The sequence below is a fragment of the Hylobates moloch genome, unplaced genomic scaffold (assembly GCF_009828535.3).
Source record: "Hylobates moloch isolate HMO894 unplaced genomic scaffold, HMol_V3 SCAFFOLD_6, whole genome shotgun sequence".
NCBI classification, from domain to species: Eukaryota; Metazoa; Chordata; class Mammalia; order Primates; family Hylobatidae; genus Hylobates; species Hylobates moloch.
Genome location: NW_026652281.1, coordinates 66,962,430 through 66,982,558, shown reverse-complemented (window position 1 = coordinate 66,982,558; position 20,129 = coordinate 66,962,430). Strand labels below are relative to the sequence as shown.

Here is a 20,129-nt window from a genome sequence, read left to right as displayed (position 1 = left end):
TTATGACTTTGGCCCTGTGTCTTGTTTAACAAATACTTTTCCATCCCAAGATCATAAAGATATTCTCTTATATTACTTTCTAAGAGTTTTAAAGTTTTACTTTTACCAGGATTTCACTCTTCCTCAGAATTAGATAATAAAATTTTTCTCCTTAGATTATTCATATGGTAAGTTATATTAACAGACTTCCTAGTATTTTACTGTATTTTGATTTTTCCAACTTTCTGATAAGCTTAAAATTATTTCAAAAATATGTTTAAAAATTGAGTTACTGTCAAAGTGATTTAAAAGGGATATACCTAAAATATAAAAAGAGAACGCTAAAAATAAAGTGATAGAAGAGACATAATAAGTAAACACTAACCAAAAGACAAAATTAGACTATGATGCCAAATGTATAATTTGGGCTAAAGAGGGCCAGTATGTCAATAAAATATTTAATTCATTAGAAAATGTAGCAGGGCTAAACTTGTCCACACCCAATAATCTATATTATGCATTAAAACACATAAAGCAAAAACTGACAGAACAAATGGAAAAAAATGTAAAGTGCCCCATTACATTGGATTTTAAACTGGCTCTCATTAATATAAACATCAATCAAAGAAGAAAAAACAATATAGAGGATATGCATCTTTCAACTTATGAACTACATAGAACTTTGTACATAAAAGTAATACAACTGTAGAGGTTGTAAATATTAGTAAATCCATTAATATAACTTACCATATGTATAGGCTAAGGAGAAAAACCAAGATTATATTTATTAATGATATTATCCTTTTTATACAAATTGCTTATATTTTTCCAGTTTGTCACATGTCTTTATGCATTGCTTACAGTAGTTTTGTTATGCAGAAGTGTTTTATTTTTGTGTAATCAAATCATTAGTCTTAATGTTTCTGGATTTCAAGTCTTAGTTAGGACAGTTTGTCCTATTCAGAGGTATAGTGGCATTCACTCATTTAAAAAAATACTCATATGGCTTAATTTTTTTTACATTAACTTTTTTGTTTGTTTGTTTTGAGGCAGGGTCTTGCTCTGTTGCCCAGACTAGACTGCAGTGGCCCAATTATTGCTCGCTGCACCCTGCGGCCTTGACTTCCTGGGCTCAAGCAATCCTTCCACCTCAGCCTCCCGAGTAGCTGGGACTACAGGCATATGCCACCATGCCTAGCCAATGTTTTCATTTTTATTTTTGTAGAAACAGGGTCTCATTATATTTCCCAGGATGATCTCAAACTCCTGGGCTCAAGCGATCCTCCTGTCTCAGCCTCCAAAAGTGGTGCGATTTACAGGTGTGAGCCACCATGCTCAATTTATTTTTTTAAGTGACTTGACACTATTCCTCAATTAGGGAAATGGAATTGTTGGGAAATAAGCAGAAGAGGAATGATACTTTATAATGTCTTCCTACTACTGATAGTAATATTATAAGTAGTATTTGATATTGTTGTAATAATTATCAATACAATAGAGCATTACAGTTGCTGATGCATTTGGAAATTATCCTGGTGTATGGTAGATATGGGGGAGAGTTTTTCTAGTCTCTGTTAAACAGAGGTGGTAACCCTTCATATGTCCTGATGTTATGTGTGGATCTTAGCTCCAACTTGGTGCCCTGGACAGGGCCAAGACCATGGGGGCCAAGGCCCCCACCCTCTTGGATGTTAGAACCTTGGTTCCTGTGCTTTTTGCTATGGCTTTGCCTCTCACTTTTGTTTCTACACCTGAGGATTCCTTCCCCCCGCCCACCCAACTTTAGCTTGACGTATGTTTCACCCAGTTTGGGATTTTCCCTCAGCTTGGTTTACTGCTTTGCCATACTTTGGTTCACAGAGGTCAGGAACTTGGAGAGGACATATCCTAAGGGGCTTGGAAATAAAATGGGGTAGAGATGATCATTAACTCTGGAAGCACTATGAGTTTTTCTGGATCTAGTGGCTTGTTTTAAAGCATTTTGAAACTTTATAGGGTAGAGCAAATCTTCAGATAGCCCATGTGTTTAATTACGACTTAAAAATGTCTGAGATTGGCCAGGCACAGCGGCTCACGCCTGTAATCCCAGCACTTTGGGAGGCTGAGGTGGGCAGATCACGAGGTTAGAAGTTCGAGACCAGCCTGATCAACATGGTGAAACTTCGTCTCTACTGAAAATACAAAAATTAGCCAGGCGTGGTGGCACATGCCTGTAATCCCAGCTACTCAGGAGGCTGAGGCAAGAGAATCACTTGAACCAGGGAGACGGAGGTTGCAATGAGCCAAGATCACGCCACTGCATTCCAACGTGGGAGATAGAGTGAGACTCCGTCTCATAAAAAAAAAAAAAAAAAAAATCTGAGATTATACTGACTGATCGTGATTTACTGAGTGTATTGTTATTCGTGAATATTGTTGAAGGGCAATGCATCTTCAACTCAAGACATCTGTCACTTTGTCTAATTCAAAGCACACTCTTAACTCAATATACATATATATTCTGCATATTTTACATGAGAATTCTCCACATCTTAACCTAGATTATTCCAAGCTGATTGTAAAAAATTTCTGTTTTAGAACTGTGATCTGAGGACTCTGAGTGTTGTAAAGTTCCCCATTCCATGTCTGTCTTTGCTGGAACATGGAGTGGTTTAGTAAACTAGCATGAATTTGGGAGTCTTTGAATCTTGGTTATATGATTATCTCTGTTGTGGAATCCTGAGAAACCATTTACAAATTTTTATCTTCGTATTTATAGTATAAAATTGTCCCTTTTTTGGTGCACAGTTCTATGAATGTAAACACATGCTTGGATTTGTGTAACCTCCATAATCAGGATGCAGAACCATTTTATCACCGCCTAAGCTCCCTCATGCGATTCGTTTATGGTCACACACTCCCACCCCTGACCTCTGGAAACCCCTGATCTGTTCTCTATCTCTATTTTAAGAATATCACACAACAGGAATCATATATAGTATGTAACCTTTTGAGACTGACTTTTCTATTCAACCTGATGCTTTTGCTCCATGTTATTGCTTTTATCAAGAATTATTTTTTTTTATTGCTGAGTAGTATTCCATTGTTTGGATGTATTGCATTTATTTATTCACTCACCGATTAAAGGATATTTAGGTTGTTTCCAGTTTTTGGTGATTATGAATAAGGCTGATATGAGAGAAATTATTTTACCCCTGATAAATGCCAGTCTTTTCCCTACTCGAGCCCAGTTCTTTTCATTCAACGATAACTTACGTTACACCTCTACCAAACAGAAATGCTGATCACATCTTGACCCCTAGGATGGCAATTACATTTCCTTTCCCCTGTCAAGTATGCATTCTGGAATACTGTGTTGAACAGAATTGCAAGGCTACCTCTGGGAAAATAGGGGTGTAAGCAATTGATGACATCTGCTAAGGTTGCAGAAGAGGCAAATGGCAGCAATTGGACTGCGTCATTATAGGCATATTGCTTCCCAGAATGGAGAATAGATATAGAATAGAACAGATAATAAAATTAGCTAGTGCAGTGATGTAGACTTCTGCAGCCCTGAAGCTTTATCACACCACAAAAAAGGAAAACCTTTTGGAAAATATCATATTACCTTTCATTTATCTGCATAGCCGAATTTGTGCAATATTCTTTTTTGTACATTATAGAAAGGTACATTAAAGGAGTGTTAAGGGTTGACCCTTACTGAGGTGTGTTAAGATGCAGTCTGTGGTATCTTCTAGGTGCAGATTCATTGCCAACTGGACCAAGCGTGAAATGTTGCATTTTGAAATAAAATTTGCATAAGCACTGATGCATTTTGTAAATATATACCCTTTGTAGGCAAATACTGTGTTGTTATGCTTTGTGCTTGAAAAATAGAACTAAAGTTTTTGTGTTTTTTTTCCTTTCCAGTATTACTTTACTGTTCTTTTTGGCCATGAAGGTCAGAAGCCACTGGAGCTGCGCTGTGAGGAGGAGCAGGATGGTAAAGAGTGGATGGAGGCCATTCACCAAGCCAGGTATAAGCTCAGTCCTCCTGTGTGGTACTTGATTGTCTGGGTCCTGCATTGGAGTTATCACTGTTGGTGGTAGTTTTGGAAGAACTTGCAGTTCTAAGATGAGTTTTCTCCTGGTACCTGTTCCTTAGTCATGTGTGAGATAATTATTTGAGCTTTCCATGGCTACATTCCAGCTAAAGATTAATGGTAATAGATACAATGATAATAATAAGTAGTAGTAGTAGTCACTTTTGTGGATTTCTTCCTATGTGCCAGGCACTATTATATGTGCTTTTCAATTACAGAATGTATTGAATGTATTGACTCACTTTTTCTGTCAACAATCGGCAAGAGGGGCATTATAATTCCCCCCTGTCTGCAGATAAGGAAACTGAGGCCTGGAAAGTTAGTTTTCCTGCCTGAGGTCACACAGCTAGTAAGCCACAGAGCTGGGATATGGCCCTAGCCTAGCCTACATTTGTAAACCCTGCTCTGGGCATCTCGGTTGTCAAAAGAAGGTGATGACATCCTCTATTTAAAGAAATAGAACCATGTGATTTCACTTCCCCCTAAGAAACATCAGGAAGGTGGAAATGTGTGTACAGGGTCTTAAATGGGAACTAGAAATCTGAAAGAGATACAAGGCAGGTCCCTCTCTTTTATTTTCCTATTCAATCCCTAAACCTGGTTCAGTTTTGTTTCCCATGGCTCTCAAGCTCTTGCTTTTTGCCTGTCCACTCCCTAATCCAGGCTGTCGCTCCACTGCTCCCTGCTCTCTTGGCTTGCTCATCTCTCGGGTATTTTGGGGCAACACTCTAGCTGTGGCATGCTTTCTTTTTCTTCACCTGATGAGTCTTCCCTTCTCCATCTGTCTGTTCCTCCCTCTACCACTCCCGCCCTGAGACATCTCGCTGCAAGTCAGCGCTCACTGGCGCCCTCTTCAAATGGCTGCCGCACTTGCATTGTGTACTGCACGTGGGCGACTTAGCAGTTCTGGGTATCATTACTTTTTTAATATAGTTAATGTGTTAGATTTTCTGTTTCCTGAGTGGGATTGTATACACCTTGAGAATGAGGAGAGGGATTGGGGCACATTCATGTCTGAGTGAAGCGCGTTGCTAATTATGTAGTAGGTGATCAGGAAATTTCTTCAGTTTGATTATAAGAATGAGGCATTTAGGCTGGGCGCAGTGGCTCATGCCTGTAATCCCAGCACTTTGGGAGGCTGAAGTGGGCAGATCACCTGAGACCAGGAGTTTGAGACCAGCCTGGCCAACATGGTGAAATCCCGTCTCTACTAAAAATATAAAAATTAGCCAGGCGTGGTGGCACGTGCCTGTAGTCCTAGCTACTTGGGAGGCTGAGGGAGGAGAATTGCTCAAACCTGGGAGTTGGAGGATACAGTGAGTGAAGATCGCACCACTGCACTCCAGCCTGGGGGAGAGAACAAGACTACATCTCAAAAAAAAAAAAAAAAAAAAAGTGAGGTGTTTATTCTGAGTGAGTTCAGGCTGTTTTTTGAACCCTTGACGCTTTCTCTGAAAGTCTCCCCTCCCCTTCCCTCTCCTCCCCTCTACTCTCCCCACCCTCTTCAGCTACTTATATTTACCACCTTCTCTGACAAGCAGTGTGCCAAGTGCTTTACATACTTATCTTTTTTTATTCTTCACATAAGCTAATAGAGTATTATTACTCCCATTTTACAGATGAGAAAACAAAAATCTGTGACAGGCAGATTGGCCAAGTTCTAACACAGAGTTGTTAAGCTGCAGATCTGGGATTCAAACCCAAGTTGAATTGGGTTTGGACTTCAGAACCTTTAGCTAGTGTTCAATATTGTTCTTATCTTCGTTATCCTCGTTATCCTCTTTATCGCTACAGTCTTTTCTTGTTCTTTTTTTTTCTTTTCCTCATTCAAAGACGAAAGTAGATTAATGTGAGACTAGGGTTGAGAGTAGAAGATGTTATTTGCAAAATATTTCAGTTCCTTTTCTTTCTCTGAGATGCATGGGGCTGGCAACTAAGTGCCGCTCTCCATGTGGGCCCCAGGAGAGCTTGCCACCAGTCATCATGACCCCGGCACATGGTTCTGCCGTCCTTGCTCTTGGTGCTCTCTGTTTGAGGGTTTTGATCCAGACTTAGGACTAATGCAGAATGACTTGCTGTAGAAAGAAAGTCAGGCCTTCAAAGATGAAAGAAGCATCAAGCTGGCAAGGTAGAGCCCTTGGGTCATTTCCAGACACAATCTTTTCCTTTCTACAATCTCTATTCCTTTCTACCTAGGAGTTAAAATACATAATTTAAAACATGCCTGTTTTCCTATCTTTTTCATTCCAGGAGAGCAAGCACCATCAGTAGCCCAAATGCCTTTGTAGTTGCCAAGCAAGTATCTTGGTGAACCAAACACAAATAATGCAAATTGCTTTAAAGATTATTAGATTCCAAGTAAGAAATCTTTTTTTCTGTCCCAGGAATGCATTTTGTCATCTACAGGAAACTGAGTCAGTAATTATTTGGTGTTGTTTGACATACAGTCAAAACCAGGGCATGTGTGATCTTGTCAGGAGACAGACTTCGGAAACCACTGAAGTGTTTAGATGATACAATGGTGAAAATTCTCTTCTTTTTGGATTTGAAGATTTGGTTAATAATTGAATTTTTTTCTTGATGTTTTGACTTTTTGGTCTATTAGGTTTGCTTTTCCCTTGACTTGAGACGTGGGACTGGGTTCTTTGATAATTTCTTTTAATCTGACTGCTTTATACTGAGTTTTTATATTTTCTGTTTTGCATTGAGATATTTCTTAAATTTTTGTTTTCTAAATCAGGGAAGAAAACTTTTTGATCTAAGCTTGATTAAGTTGAGTTTTTGGTTTAAACTTGGATCTGTAAAATTCACCTTGATTTTGTTCATGTATGAACAAAGCCAGAAAGTTAATGAAGCTGATTCAGAGTAAGAATTGATCGGCCATTTTTGCTTGGCATTGTAATAAAACACAATTAATTAATTATGGTTGGTTGACTAAACATTTCACCCTTGAAGGACGGTCTGATGGCATTAATTCAGTACTGCTGCCTTTCTAATATAAAAGTTTTAAATACTGAATATTTATGGTTTTATTGATCCTTTTTTAAAAAGGCAAAACTTTTGATTAGTTTAGCATGAGCAGTTCTTTTCTGAGCTACAAATCGTCCTGTAGATGCCACTTAGATACAAAGACTGCTCAGAACCCCTTCTCTCATTTACTTTTGTTTTCCTGGGATGGCTTTTCAGTACCAGCCTGGATGTGCTGTCTTTGTGTGCTATGAAAATCACATTGTTCTGTTGGCCGTCATATCTCAGAGCAGAATCTACTTGCCCCACTTTGCCTTCAGAGAATTTTAGGGTCATTTTCTGGGATGTCCCATTGCATGTTTTCTCCTTTAGATCTGGCCCAGAAAAAAAAAATCATTTTGGAATTAACATTTTTCATTTTGAAGCTTTGACCAGTCCAAGAAACTCATTTTAATATTTTGCTTACCATTGGCCAATACTGCATTTCTAGAACACGGGCACATTTAGGATATCATTTTACCACATGTTATGGCACCAGTTCAGGGGAAGCTGCTACCGAGACCCAGTCTTGTTTTTGTCTGCTTGAGTTGAGGCCAGAGCATTTTCATAGTAGTTAAGTCTATGCTTATTTTATATGCAGTTTGCTACTTGAGTATGGAACTCTGGACATAAAAAATAACCTGATATTTCTTCTTTGTTTTCTTGTCCATATGTGTCCATCATGGTTGATTTAGTTGTAGACACTAGGACAATCAAAGACTGACCTGGTTGATTGTGAGTCCTTAGGGCTTGTTAGTTGAAAAGACAACTTTTCAATGTTTCATCTGCTAGAACATGGACTAAGCAAAGTATCAGCAGTTAGGAGATAGTCATGGCCTGAACGTGGATCCAGTTGTATATCTTCCAAGGGTCTTCCCATCCTGGACTAAGCCTAATACCCACAGGACCTAGACTATGACATTTGGGAAGAAACGAGGAAGGTTCTCCAGAGATGTAGGGGGTAGACTTCAAGGGACTTTGTGACTATCTGGATTTGGACAGTATTAGACTAGGGTGGCATCTAACACATCTCTCAGGCCCCTAGCTTGGACGGTGTCACTCACTGGGAGAAGAAATGATGAATGAGGACAGGTTTGTGGGGCAAAGATGATAAGCATTGGCCAGGAAGCGTTGGGCGATTTCTGCTGGAAATTGGAAGAGTATGATTATTGCCGGGAAAGGAAGGCAACTGTGAGATACTGAATGGATCCCTTGGTATGTGGGGTATGAGAGAATGAGTATCCAGGGGGCTGATAGAGAAGTAAGGTGTATCCTGAGGAGAGAGGAGAGTTTGGGTTTCTACCAAGGTGGAGGGATTGGAAAAACAGATATTGAGAATGTTGAGCCTAGCACAGAGCACTGTTGAATGTGTGTAGCTTTGCACACCCTGCAGATGGCTTGTGTGTCCTGTGTTTGAGACTGTCCCACTATCTTTTGCCTGCTTTCCGATTTCTTCAGCTGGACCTGCTCAAATCCCCACCTCGATTCTCTTGCCTCCCCTCAGGGTGTATCTTGTGCAGGTGGATCTCAGGTTATCCTTTAAGCGCAGAGCACACAAAAGGAAAAAAGAATGACAAAAAGGAATATGTTTCCACTCCATAAAGCTCACGGTCACATGGTGTTTGGCAAGGGCCTGACCTAACCCTTTCTTTCACCCTGTCAGTCTCTAACTTCACAAGCGGAGAGACTTTATCTTCCAGTTAAACCTTTCAATTAAGACTTATCCTCTTTTCCAGTAAAGAAAGCTGTAATGCAGCCTGTTGGATCTGTTTTTAATGTTTAGTCTTTTTGATTATATGTGTCTGAGACAGCTGTTGTTCATTCTCTCTCTCCCTTGAAATACACACACATGCACACACGCACAGTGTGGTAGCTGCACCAGACACCCAGCACCTAATGCTTCTGGCCTCATCCTTGGAAAAGGGCTTAATTTGCTGCAAAGTATATGGTATAAAAATCTGTACAGCACTAAAGGCCGCTGTGTATGTCATATCATCCCCCTAAAATCAGCTCTTTAGAGAATGCACACAGAGAGAAATCCCTCACAAATCGGAGAAGAGTGATGACATAGAAAAGCTGAAAATGTTTCATGTGTCACAGCAACATCACAGGACTAGAAAAATTAGAGATGGGCAGTGATGTTATAGCCTAAAGCAATCCAACACCATAATTTGTATTCTTCTTGTAACAGTAAAACTGTCACTACTTTAAAGATGAAAATGTGGATTTTGTTCGTTTAAGGTATTATTATTGTTATTATTATTTGCTAAGAAATTCTGTCAGGGCTTTGCCTTCATATTTGCCACAATGAAAGATAATTCAACATTTTTTTTCTCTTACAGCCTGCAAAGTACAACATGAAAGAGAAGGGATACTACTAAACTACTAAACTGAAATATTTCACTTGATTTGATGGTTACAATTGTTTTCTATAGGGAAAAGTTGGGCTTGAATTTTCTTATTTTAATGCTTTGTTAATACTTTTGTCAGCTGTCTTTCCTACTTGTCAGTGTTTCTGTTTCAAGTGCTTGTCTTGCACGTTTAGCATCCAGCTGACAAGGCAGTCAGACCTTCTGCCTACACTCACCGGGCAGGTGCCCCGTTCTCATGTGCACACCATCTCACCTGCAGGAGGGAGCCATCCTCATGATTCTCTTTGCCTGCTCCAGGAGAACCATCTCTGGTTCAAGACGAATTTCTACCTTGAGCTCTGTCTCTGATTTCTTGCTCCGTTACTTATTCCATTTCTCTCTTATATTTCCAGTCTATTTACTCTTCGCTCCTTAGCTTTTTTTCCTGTATTTTTTGGATCTCCTAAAAACTCTCCTGTCTTAAAAGAGAAATGAAAGCCTTTTCTTGGCACTGAATACTCCTCTAGCTACTGTCTTCTCTTGCACATGCAGCCCGGCTTCTTGAAGAAATGGTTCAGTTGCTCTCCTAGGCACGCAGCTCTTCCTCTCTCCAGCTCTTTCTGGTGGGTTTTGTCCCTACTCTACTGTAACTGTTGTCACCTGGGTCAACAATGAATTTCCAAAGCTTTTCTTTCCTTATATAACTTCAGCTTTCTGTTCATATTTAATACTTACTTTTGAATTACACCAGTAATACACAAAAGCAAGTTCCCTAAAAAAAAAAAAAAGAAAGAAAGAAAATTCAGACAATACAAAAAAGTTATAGTTCCACCCCCTCCCCGTTTATTTCCCCAAGCCCATTTACTTCCTCAGAAGTATTTACTGGTAACAGTTTGGAGTGCATACTTCCAGATTTTTCTATATATTTGCATATGGATAGATAGGTAGAATGATATAATTACAGACTTTTTATTTGCTATTCACATTATTTGCCATCTTTTTATGCTAATTTGGAGGGTTTCTTTTAACATTAGTTTATAGGGACCTAAGTCTTATCTCGAAATTTTCATTCCTTTTGTTTACGATGTCTCTCCCTCCTGATTCTCCCTCTACTCCTTTGACAATTTCTTCTTGTCCTATTTCACTACTCCTTGTGTTCTGTCCCTTTCTTTACTGTGGCTGCTGTGTAGGGCTTTGCTCTTGCTCTTCCTGTCTCCTCACTTGGATCCACTCCCCAGACTTAGGCCGTGTAGATAGAGCTGCTGTTTCTCAGTACTTTCTCTGCTAAATACCATGCTATGTGCATGATATCCCATGAAGTAACTGGCACTATCCCCAGTGAATCTGAGTATTGGAGAGATGAAATGACCTCCTGAGGGCCACCAATCTGGTAAACTATAGAGCTGGAATCAAGTCCTGGGCAGGCTGACTCCAAAGCCTATGCACTTAGCCACAAAGATATATAGCCTCCATTATATGTAGAAATTCACCAACATGTATTTCTGTATGTTGAACTATCTATATATCATCTCTCCCTGGGTGCTCAGAATTACCTGATACTAAGCAAGACAAACCCAAACTCATGTATTTCTCTAGGCAGCTTCACGTTCCTTTCCTGGATGGGAGTGTAAGGCATAGTCTCCTATACACTCAGTCACTCAAACCAGCAGGATATCATCCCCTGACCCCAGCCTAACTGCTCACTCCAGTCACCACTTGTGGATTTCTCCCCAGAACATCACTGGTCTCCGTTCCTCCACGTGTCTGCAGCATTGCCCTGGTGCAGGCCACCAACACCGATTGCCTGGACTATTGCTCTGCCACCTCGCCTGTCTCTTCCAGGTTGGCTTCCTTCCCATCCATTCTCTACAGTTACTACAGTGCCCTTTCTAAGCAAACATCTGATCTGCTGAAGGAATTCCGGGGTTCCCAGTTGCTTTTAGTTATTATAATTCAATTTACTTCTTATTGTAGAAAATTTTAAATATATACAGAGAAAGAGAGATAACAGTCCTCCATGTTGCTTTAAGAAGAGAAAATATTCATTATTTCACTGATATTTATTGCTTCCCTACCCAATGCTAGGCTTTGCTCTGAGTTCTGGGATGGAGTGAGCCAGTCCAAGCGAGGCCCCTCCGAGCAGACCTCTGCGAACTCCTCATGCCACCCCTCCCCTTATGTCCTGGGCTCCAGCTGGAGCCACCACATACAGGATTTTTAATGTGTGGGAATGTCTCTTCCAGTCTGACCTACACCAACACATCTTTCAGGATGGAGCCCTTAGCAGCTTGCATCTTTCCTGGTCTTCTTCCTCTGCCAGCAGGAAGGCCTGACCATTCCCTTCTTTGAGCCCTCACTGTAACTTCTTATTTCGCTCAAAGCACCTAAGAGATTATTGCATTGATTTGTTTATGTGTCTGTATCTGTCTGTCAGACTGAATTCCTTCAACGCAAATTGTGTACTACTCATCTTTTGTGCCCTGCCCCAGCATAGTGCCAAATTGCTTTTCTTTTTTTTTTTGAGACAGAGTCTCGCTCTGTCGCCCAGGCTGGAGTGCAGTGGCGCGATCTCGGCTCACTGCAAGCTCCGCATCCCGGGTTCACGCCATTCTCCTGCCTCAGCCTCTCCGAGTAGCTGGGACTACAGGCGCCCGCCACCACGCCCGGCTAATTTTTTGTATTTTTAGTAGAGACGGGGTTTCACCGTGGTCTCGATCTCCTGACCTCGTGATCCGCCCGCCTCGGCCTCCCAAAGTGCTGGGATTACAAGCGTGAGCCACCACGCCCGGCCAAGCCAAATTGCTTTTCAGAAATGCGTGTACTGATTTAATTTCTCTCCATTAGGGCAGAAGAAAGCTGGAATCATTTTTTAAAATATTTACTATATCAATGGGTTAAAAATGATATATTGGTATAATAAGCATTTTCTTGATTATTGATAAGATTGTGTTTTGCTATCGCTAATATCTGTCTATATTTGCTATATAAATTATCATCTCATATCCTTTTCCCATTTTTTGATATTGGTGTTTTTCTAGAAGTTTTTAAATAAGCTCTTTGTATGACAAAAATATATTCATCTTTTATGTTTGTTCAAATCACCCTGCATCATTTTTTTGTCTTGTAGTTATACCTATGGAATTTTTTTGACATTAGAGTTTTTGAATTAAAATGCAATCAAAGTATATTACTTTTGGGGGGAAGTTGTTCTATTGCTTTTTAAAAATATTTTTTAAAATCAGATATACTTCATATACCATGAAGTTTATCATTGTAAAGTGTATAATTCAGTGTTTTTCTAGTATAGTCACAAGATAGTACAACCATCACCACTAATTTCGGAGCATTTTCAATACCACAAAAGAAACCCCATATCCGATAGCTGTCACTCTCAATTCCCCACTTCCCCTAGCTCTAGCCAACCACTAATCTCCTTTCTGTGTTTATGGATTTGCTCATTCTGGACATTTCATATAGATGGAATCCTACAAACATTTTGTGTCTGATTTCTTTCACTTAGCATAATGTTTCCAAGCTTCGTTAATGTTGTAGCATATATTAGTACTTCATTCCTTTTAATGGCTGAATTCTATTCCACTGTATGGATATACCACATTTTATTTATCTACTCCTCAGTTGATGGCCATTTAGGTTGTTCCCACTTTTTTCTAGTATGAATAATGCTGCTATGAATATTTGTGTGCATTTGTACGTGAACATATGTTATCAACTGTCTTGGGTATATGCCCAGGAGTGGAATTGCCATGTCATTTGGTAACTCTATGTTTAACTTTTTGAGGAGATGCCAAACTGTTTTCTACAGTGGCTGCACCATTTTACATTCCCACCAGCAATGTATTGAGGGTGCCAGTTTCTTCACATCCTTACCAACACTTATTTTCGTTGCTTTTTTGCTTAGAGTCTTTATACGTTCTCATAGATAAACCCCTTTAATCCATTCTTGTTGAATTAACATAGTTGTATATGTATTCTTGCTAAAGAATTTTCTGTGATGATAAAGATAATTCTACCAATACCTACTTATGCACATGGAACAGAAATGAAAGTCTCAGTGTTAGGAAAGAATCATTAATATCTATAGTGATATAAAACATTTTCATCAGCTTCATAATATAGTACTATAAAAGATACTCACTTTTAGAAGCACTCCTTAAAATTTCTCTGTTCCAAGGTAATAATTTTACCATTAGTGATGTTCTGTTGTGTTTCCTAGTAACAATATTTTGCCTGCTTTTATATTTAATTGTGCTTCAGAAAGGATTATCGACAACTTTCCACATGTCCCAAAGTTTAGTGAAATGTTTAAGTAATGAACTGTGACTGTGAACAGGAAAGAAGGAGCAATGTTTAGAAGAGGGGTTTTTAGTCTTTAATTTTTTTTCTCTTTTTGATCTCTCTTAACTAAGATGCTTGTGTTTCCATTTACTGTAGAGCAGACAGCTTAGGAGGGAAGAGCCTGTCAGTAGAGAGAAGACATTTGTGGAGGTGACAGTGTTAGGACCTCATTTAATGAGATATCTAAAAAATATTAATTAGCCAATGAAGTGGAGATACTGACATGAGAGAACTTGAGAACCAGAAACAGTATGTGACAGTAATGCCGAAGGGGTGTGAGTAAAGATAGAGAAACTGGCCTTGCTTAGGTAAGGCCAAAGCAAATGTTGCTTTGATAGGAGCTGTGCTATTGTCATCCATGCTTGGATTTTCTCCACTCCCAAAGGCATCAGGATTCTCCTGACATGAGGAATGCTGATTCCAAACAGTTTTCTGGATAAAATTTAGCATAACCCTGGAGATAGGTGGAGTTTTTCTTTTTCTTTTTTTATTCTAAGTAGTCTTTATTCTCTGTGCACATTTATACAAACAAACCACAGAGAGATCTCTCCCCATAAATTAGATTCTTAAGTAACTTTTACATTAAACAAATATTAAGAAAGTATGATAATTACTTGAGTTGTGTTAAATTCTTCCTTTAATTAAGAAATAAAGCCCACAATGGATAAGATAATTCTTTTCTTTTTTTTATTATACTTTAAGTTCTAGGGTACATGTGCACAACCTGCAGGTTTGTTACATATGTATACATGTGCCATATTGGTGTGCTGCACCCATTAACTCATCATCTACATTAGGTATATCTCCTAATGTTTTCCCTCCCCCATCTCCCCACCCCACAACAGGCCCCAGTGTGTGATGTCCCCCTTCCCGTGTCCAAGTGTTCTCGTTGTTCAATTCCCACCTATGAGTGAGAACATGCAGTGTTTGGTTTTTTGTTCTTGTGCTAGTTTGCTGAGAATGATGGTTTCCACCTTCATCCATGTCCCTACAAAGGACATGAACTCATCCTTTTTTATGGCTGCATAGTGTTCCATGGTGTATATGTGCCAGATTTTCTTAATCCAGTCTATCATTGTTGGACATTTGGGTTGGTTCCAAGTTTTTGCTATTGTGAATAGTGCTGCAATAAACATACATCTGCATGTGTCTTTATAGCAGCATGATTTATAATCCTTTGGGTATATACCCAGTAATGGGATGGCTGGGTCAAATGCTATTTATAGTTCTATATCCCTGAGGAATCGCCACACTGTCTTCCACAGTGGTTGAACTAGTTTACAGTCCCACCAACAGTGTAAAAGTGTTTCTATTTCTCCACATCCTCTCCAGCACCTGTTGTTTCCTGACTTTTTAATGATCGCCATTCTAACTGGTGTGAGATGGTATCTCATTGTGGTTTTGATTTGCATTTCTCTGATGGCCAGTGATGATGAGCATTTTTTCATGTGTCTGTTGGCTGCATAAATGTCTTCTTTTGAGAAGTGTCTGTTCATGTCCTTCACCCACTTGTTGATGGGGTTGTTGTTTTTTTCTTGTAAATTTGTTGAGGTTCTTTGTAGATTCTGGATATTAGCCCTTTGTCAGATGAGTAGATTGTAAAAATTTTCTCCCATTCTGTAGATTGCCTGTTCGCTCTGAAGGTAGTTTCTTTTGCTGTGCAGACGTTCTTGAGTTTAATTAGGTCCCATTTGTCAATTTTGGCTTTTGTTCCCATTGCTTTTGGTGTTTTAGACATAAAGTCCTTGCCCGTGCCTGTGTCCTCAATGGTATTGTTTAGGTTTTCTTCTAGGGTTTTTATGGTTTTAGGCCTAACATTTAAGTCTTTAATCCATTGTGAATTAATTTTTGTATAAGGTATAAGGAAGGGATCCAGTTTCAGCTTTCTATATATGGCTAGCCAGTTTTCCCAGCACCATTTATTAAATAGTGAATCCGTTCCCCATTTCTTGTTTTTGTCATGTTTGTCAAAGATCAGATGGTTGTAGATGTGTGGTATTATTTCTGAGGGCTCTGTTCTGTTCCATTGGTCTATATCTCTGTTTCGGTACCGGTACCATGCTGTTTTGGTTACTGTAGCCTTGTAGTATAGTTTGAAGTCAGGTAGCATGATGCCTCCAGCTTTGTTCTTTTGGCTTAGGATTGTCTTGGCAGTGTGGGCTCTTTTTTGGTTCCATATGAACTTTAAAGTAGTTTTTTCCAACTCTGTGAAGAAAGTCATTGGTAGCTTGATGGGGATGGCATTGAATCTATAAATTACCTTGGGCAGTATGGCCATTTTCACGATATTGATTCTTCCTATCCATGAGCATGGAATGTTCTTCCATTTGTTTGTGTCCTCTTTTATTTCATTGAGCAGTGGTTTGTAGTTCTCCTTGAAGAGGTCCTTCACATCCCTTGTAAGTTGGATTCCTAGGTATTTTATTCTCTTTGAAGCAATTGTGAATGGGAGTTCACTCATGATTTGGCTCTCTGTTTGCCTGTTATTGATGTATAGGAATGCTTGTGATTTTTGCACATTGATTTTGTATCTTGAGACTTTGCTGAAGTTGCTAATCAGCTTAAGGAGATTTTGGGCTGAGACAATGGAGTTTTCTAAATATACAATCATGTCATCTGCAAACAGGGACAATTTGACTTCCTCTTTTCCTAATTGAATACCCTTTATTTCTTTCTCCTGCGTGATTGCCCTGGCCAGAACTTCCAACACCGTGTTGAACAGGAGTGGTGAGAGAGGGCATCCCTGTCTTGTGCCAGTTTTCAAAGGGAATGCTTCCAGTTTTTGCCCATTCAGTATGATATTGGCTGTGGGTTTGTCATAAATAGCTCTTATTATTTTGAGATACGTCCCATCAATACCTAATTTATTGAGAGTTTTTAGCATGAAGGGCTGTTGAATTTTGTCAAAGGCCTTTTCTGCATCTATTGAGATAATCATGTGGTTTTTGTCGTTGATTCTGTTTATATGCTGGATTACCTTTATTGATTTGCATATGTTGAACCAGCCTTGCATCCCAGGGATGAAGTCCACTTGATCATGGTGGATGAGCTTTTTGATGTGCTGCTGGATTCAGTTTGCCAGTATTTTATTGAGGATTTTTGCATTGATGTTCATCAGGGATATTGGTCTAAAATTCTCTTTTTTTTGTTGTGTCTCTGCCAGGCTTTGGTAACAAGATGATGCTGGCCTCATAAAATGAGTTAGGGGGATTCCCTCTTTTTCTGTTGATTGGAATAGTTTCAGAAGGAATGGTACCAGCTCCTCCTTGTACCTCTGGTAGAATTCGGCTGTGAATCCACCTGGTCCTGGACTTTTTTTGGTTGGTAGGCTATTAATTATTGCCTCAACTTCAGAGCCTGTTATTGGTCTATTCAGGGATTCCACTTCTTCCTGGTTTAGTCTTGGGAGGGTGTATGTTTCCAGGAATTTATATATTCTAGATTTTCTAATTTATTTGCATAGAGGTGTTTATAATATTCTCTCGTGGTAGTTTGTATTTCTGAGGGATCGGTGATATCCCCTTTTTCATTTTTTATTGTGTCTATTTGATTATTCTCTCTTGTCTTCTTTATTAGTCTTGCTAGTGGTCTATCAATTTTGTTGATCTTTTCAGAAAACCAGCTCCTGGATTCATTGCTTTTTTGAAGGGTTTTTTGTGTCTCTATCTTCTTCAGTTCTGCTTTTATCTTAGTTATTTCTTGCCTTCTGCTAGCTTTTGAATGTGTTTGCTCTTGCTTCTCTAGTTCTTTTAATTGTGATGTTAGGGTGTCAGTTTTAGATCTTTCCTGCTTTCTCTTGTGGACATTTAGTGCTATAAATTTCCCTCTACACACTGCTTTGAATGTGTCCCAGAGATTCTGGTATGTTGTGTCTTTGTTCTCACTGGTTTCAAAGAACATCTTTATTTCTGCCCTCATTTCGCTATGTACCAAGTAGTCATTCAGGAGCAGGTTGTTCATTTTCCATGTAGTTGCGTGGTTTTGAGTGAGTTTCTTAATCCTGAGTTCTTGTTTGAGTGCCCTGTGGTCTGAGAGACAGTTTGTTATAATTTCTCTTCTTTTACATTTGCTGACGAGTGCTTTACTTCCAACTATGTGGTCAATTTTGGAATAAGTGCGATGTGGTGCTGAGAAGAATGTATATTCTGTTGATTTAGGGTGGAGAGTTCTGTAGATGTCTATTAGGTCCGCTTGGTGCAGAGCTGAATTCAATTCCTGGATATCCTTGTTAACTTTCTGTCTCGTTGATCTGTCTAATATTGACAGTGGGGTGTTAATGTCTCCCATTATTATTGTGTGGGAGTCTAAGTCTCTTTGTAGGTCTCTAAGGACTTGCTTTATGAGTCTGGGTGCTCCTGGATTGGGTGCATATATATTTAGGATAGTTAGCTCTTCTTGTTGAATTGATCCCTTTACCATTATGTAATGGCCTTCTTTGTCTCTTTTGATCTTTGTTGGTTTAAAGTCTGTTTTATCAGAGACTAGGATTGCAACCCGTGCCTTTTTTTGTTTTCCATTTTCTTGGTAGATCTTCCTCCATCCCTTTATTTTGAGCCTGTGTGTGTCTCTGCACATGAGATGGGTCTCCTGAATACAGCACACTGATGGGTCTTGACTCTTTCTCCAATTTGCCAGTCTGTGTCTTTTAATTGGAGCATTTAGCCCATTTACATTTAAGGTTAATATTGTTATGTGTGAATTTGATCCTGTCATTATGACGTTAGCTGGTTATTTCACTCATTAGTTGATGCGGTTTCTTTCTAGCATCAATGGTCTTTACAATTTGGCATGTTTTTGCAGTGGCTGGTACCAGTTGTTCCTTTAGTGACCTGGGCTATGACATTTCATTTGGGTTTTGCTATAGTTTGCTTCATATATACGTCCTCAGTCAAAATAAGTGGGGTGGAATTCTGGCCCAGCAACAACAACTTTTTGCTAAGCTAATATAATTTTTGCCCTTGTATAAAATAACTAAGGTCTGTAATTTCACACTGTGCCTCTGCTTTGGACTTTTCAACATTTTATTTGAATGTTCCCTTTTCTCCATATGGAGTGATGGTGGTTAGGATTTTTTATTTATTTTTATTTGTTCATTTATGATTGATACATGATTATTGTACATATTTATGAGGTACAAGGTGATGCTTCGGTACATGCATACATTGTATCATGATAAAATCAGGGTAATTAGCATATTAGTCAGCTTAAACACTTATTATTTCTTTGTGATGAGGACATTAAAAAACCACCCTTTAGCAGGGCACAGTGGCTCGTGCCTATAATCCAAGCACTTTGGGAAGCCGAGGCCAGTGGATCACTTGAGCCCAGGAGTTCAAGACCAGCCTGGGGAACATAGTGATACCTCATCTCCACAAAAAAATCAAAAAATTAGCCAGGCCTGGTGGTATGCACCTGTAGTCCCAGCTATTTGGCAGGCTGAGGCAGGAGGATGGCTTGATCCCAGGAGGTCGAGGCTGCAGTGATCTGTCATTGTACCACTGCACTTCAGCCTGGGCAACAGAACGAGAACCTGCCTCAAAAATAATTAATTAATTAAAAACCCTATTTTCCAGCTATTTTGAAATATATAACACATGATTATTAATTCTTATAAATATTAGACACTAATATTTTATTCCCATATATATCCTAATGTTGACATCTGTTTGTACTCAACAGCTGAATTTTGAGTTATGCTTTCACCATGTTGATTTATATGTCCTTTGGCAGGGGGATCCTTTTTTTTGTTGTGGGAGTTGAACTAAAAAGCAAAAATACAAAATAAAAAAATAGCTAACCAAATGAAAATAATAAGGAGATTAGGCAAACATTTTAAAACTTGAGTACTACCTAGTAAATGGAAAATTAATCACCTAAGATATGTATTGGCATTATAGTAGAATAGAAATGCCAGTGGTCTGAGAAATATTGAAGGGAAGCCCTGCATGTGTTTTCAGTTGATTTGATGCAATCCTGGAGCAGACATCCATTTACTAGTGGGATACGTAAAGAAAGTTTTGTGATGCAGAGTTGGGGGGATACCCCAGTAAGAGCAGAATAGGAGGAGTAAACCAGGGAGCCCTAATGAAATCAGTGGCGTGGCCTGAAAATTACTATGTGAAGAATAAGGAGCCATGCATCCTGGGCAACATAGTGAGACCTCATCTTACGAAACAAAAACAATTGGCCATGTGTGATAGCTTGCACCTGTAGTCCCAGCTACTTGGGAGGCTGAGGTGGGAGGGTTTTTTGAGCCTGAGAGGCCACTGTACTCCAGCCTGTGCAACAGAGCAAGGCCCTGTATCAAAAAAAAAAAAAAAGAAACCGTGTAAAATAAATCATATTAGATGAAATC

At 39.2% G+C, this 20,129-nt stretch overlaps 1 protein-coding gene across 4 annotated transcripts in view; it reads left to right on the top strand.

Annotated features, from left to right (window-relative positions):
- Positions 1-20,129, top strand: part of RASGRF2 (Ras protein specific guanine nucleotide releasing factor 2) — a 270,733-nt gene that overhangs the window by 77,692 nt on the left and 172,912 nt on the right. For all 4 annotated transcript variants that reach the window (XM_032156933.2, XM_058440755.1, XM_058440754.1 and 1 more), the window contains exon 2: positions 3,889-3,995. In XM_032156933.2, the coding sequence (XP_032012824.1) occupies positions 3,889-3,995 (107 nt within the window). The remainder of the gene's footprint in view (positions 1-3,888; positions 3,996-20,129) is intronic.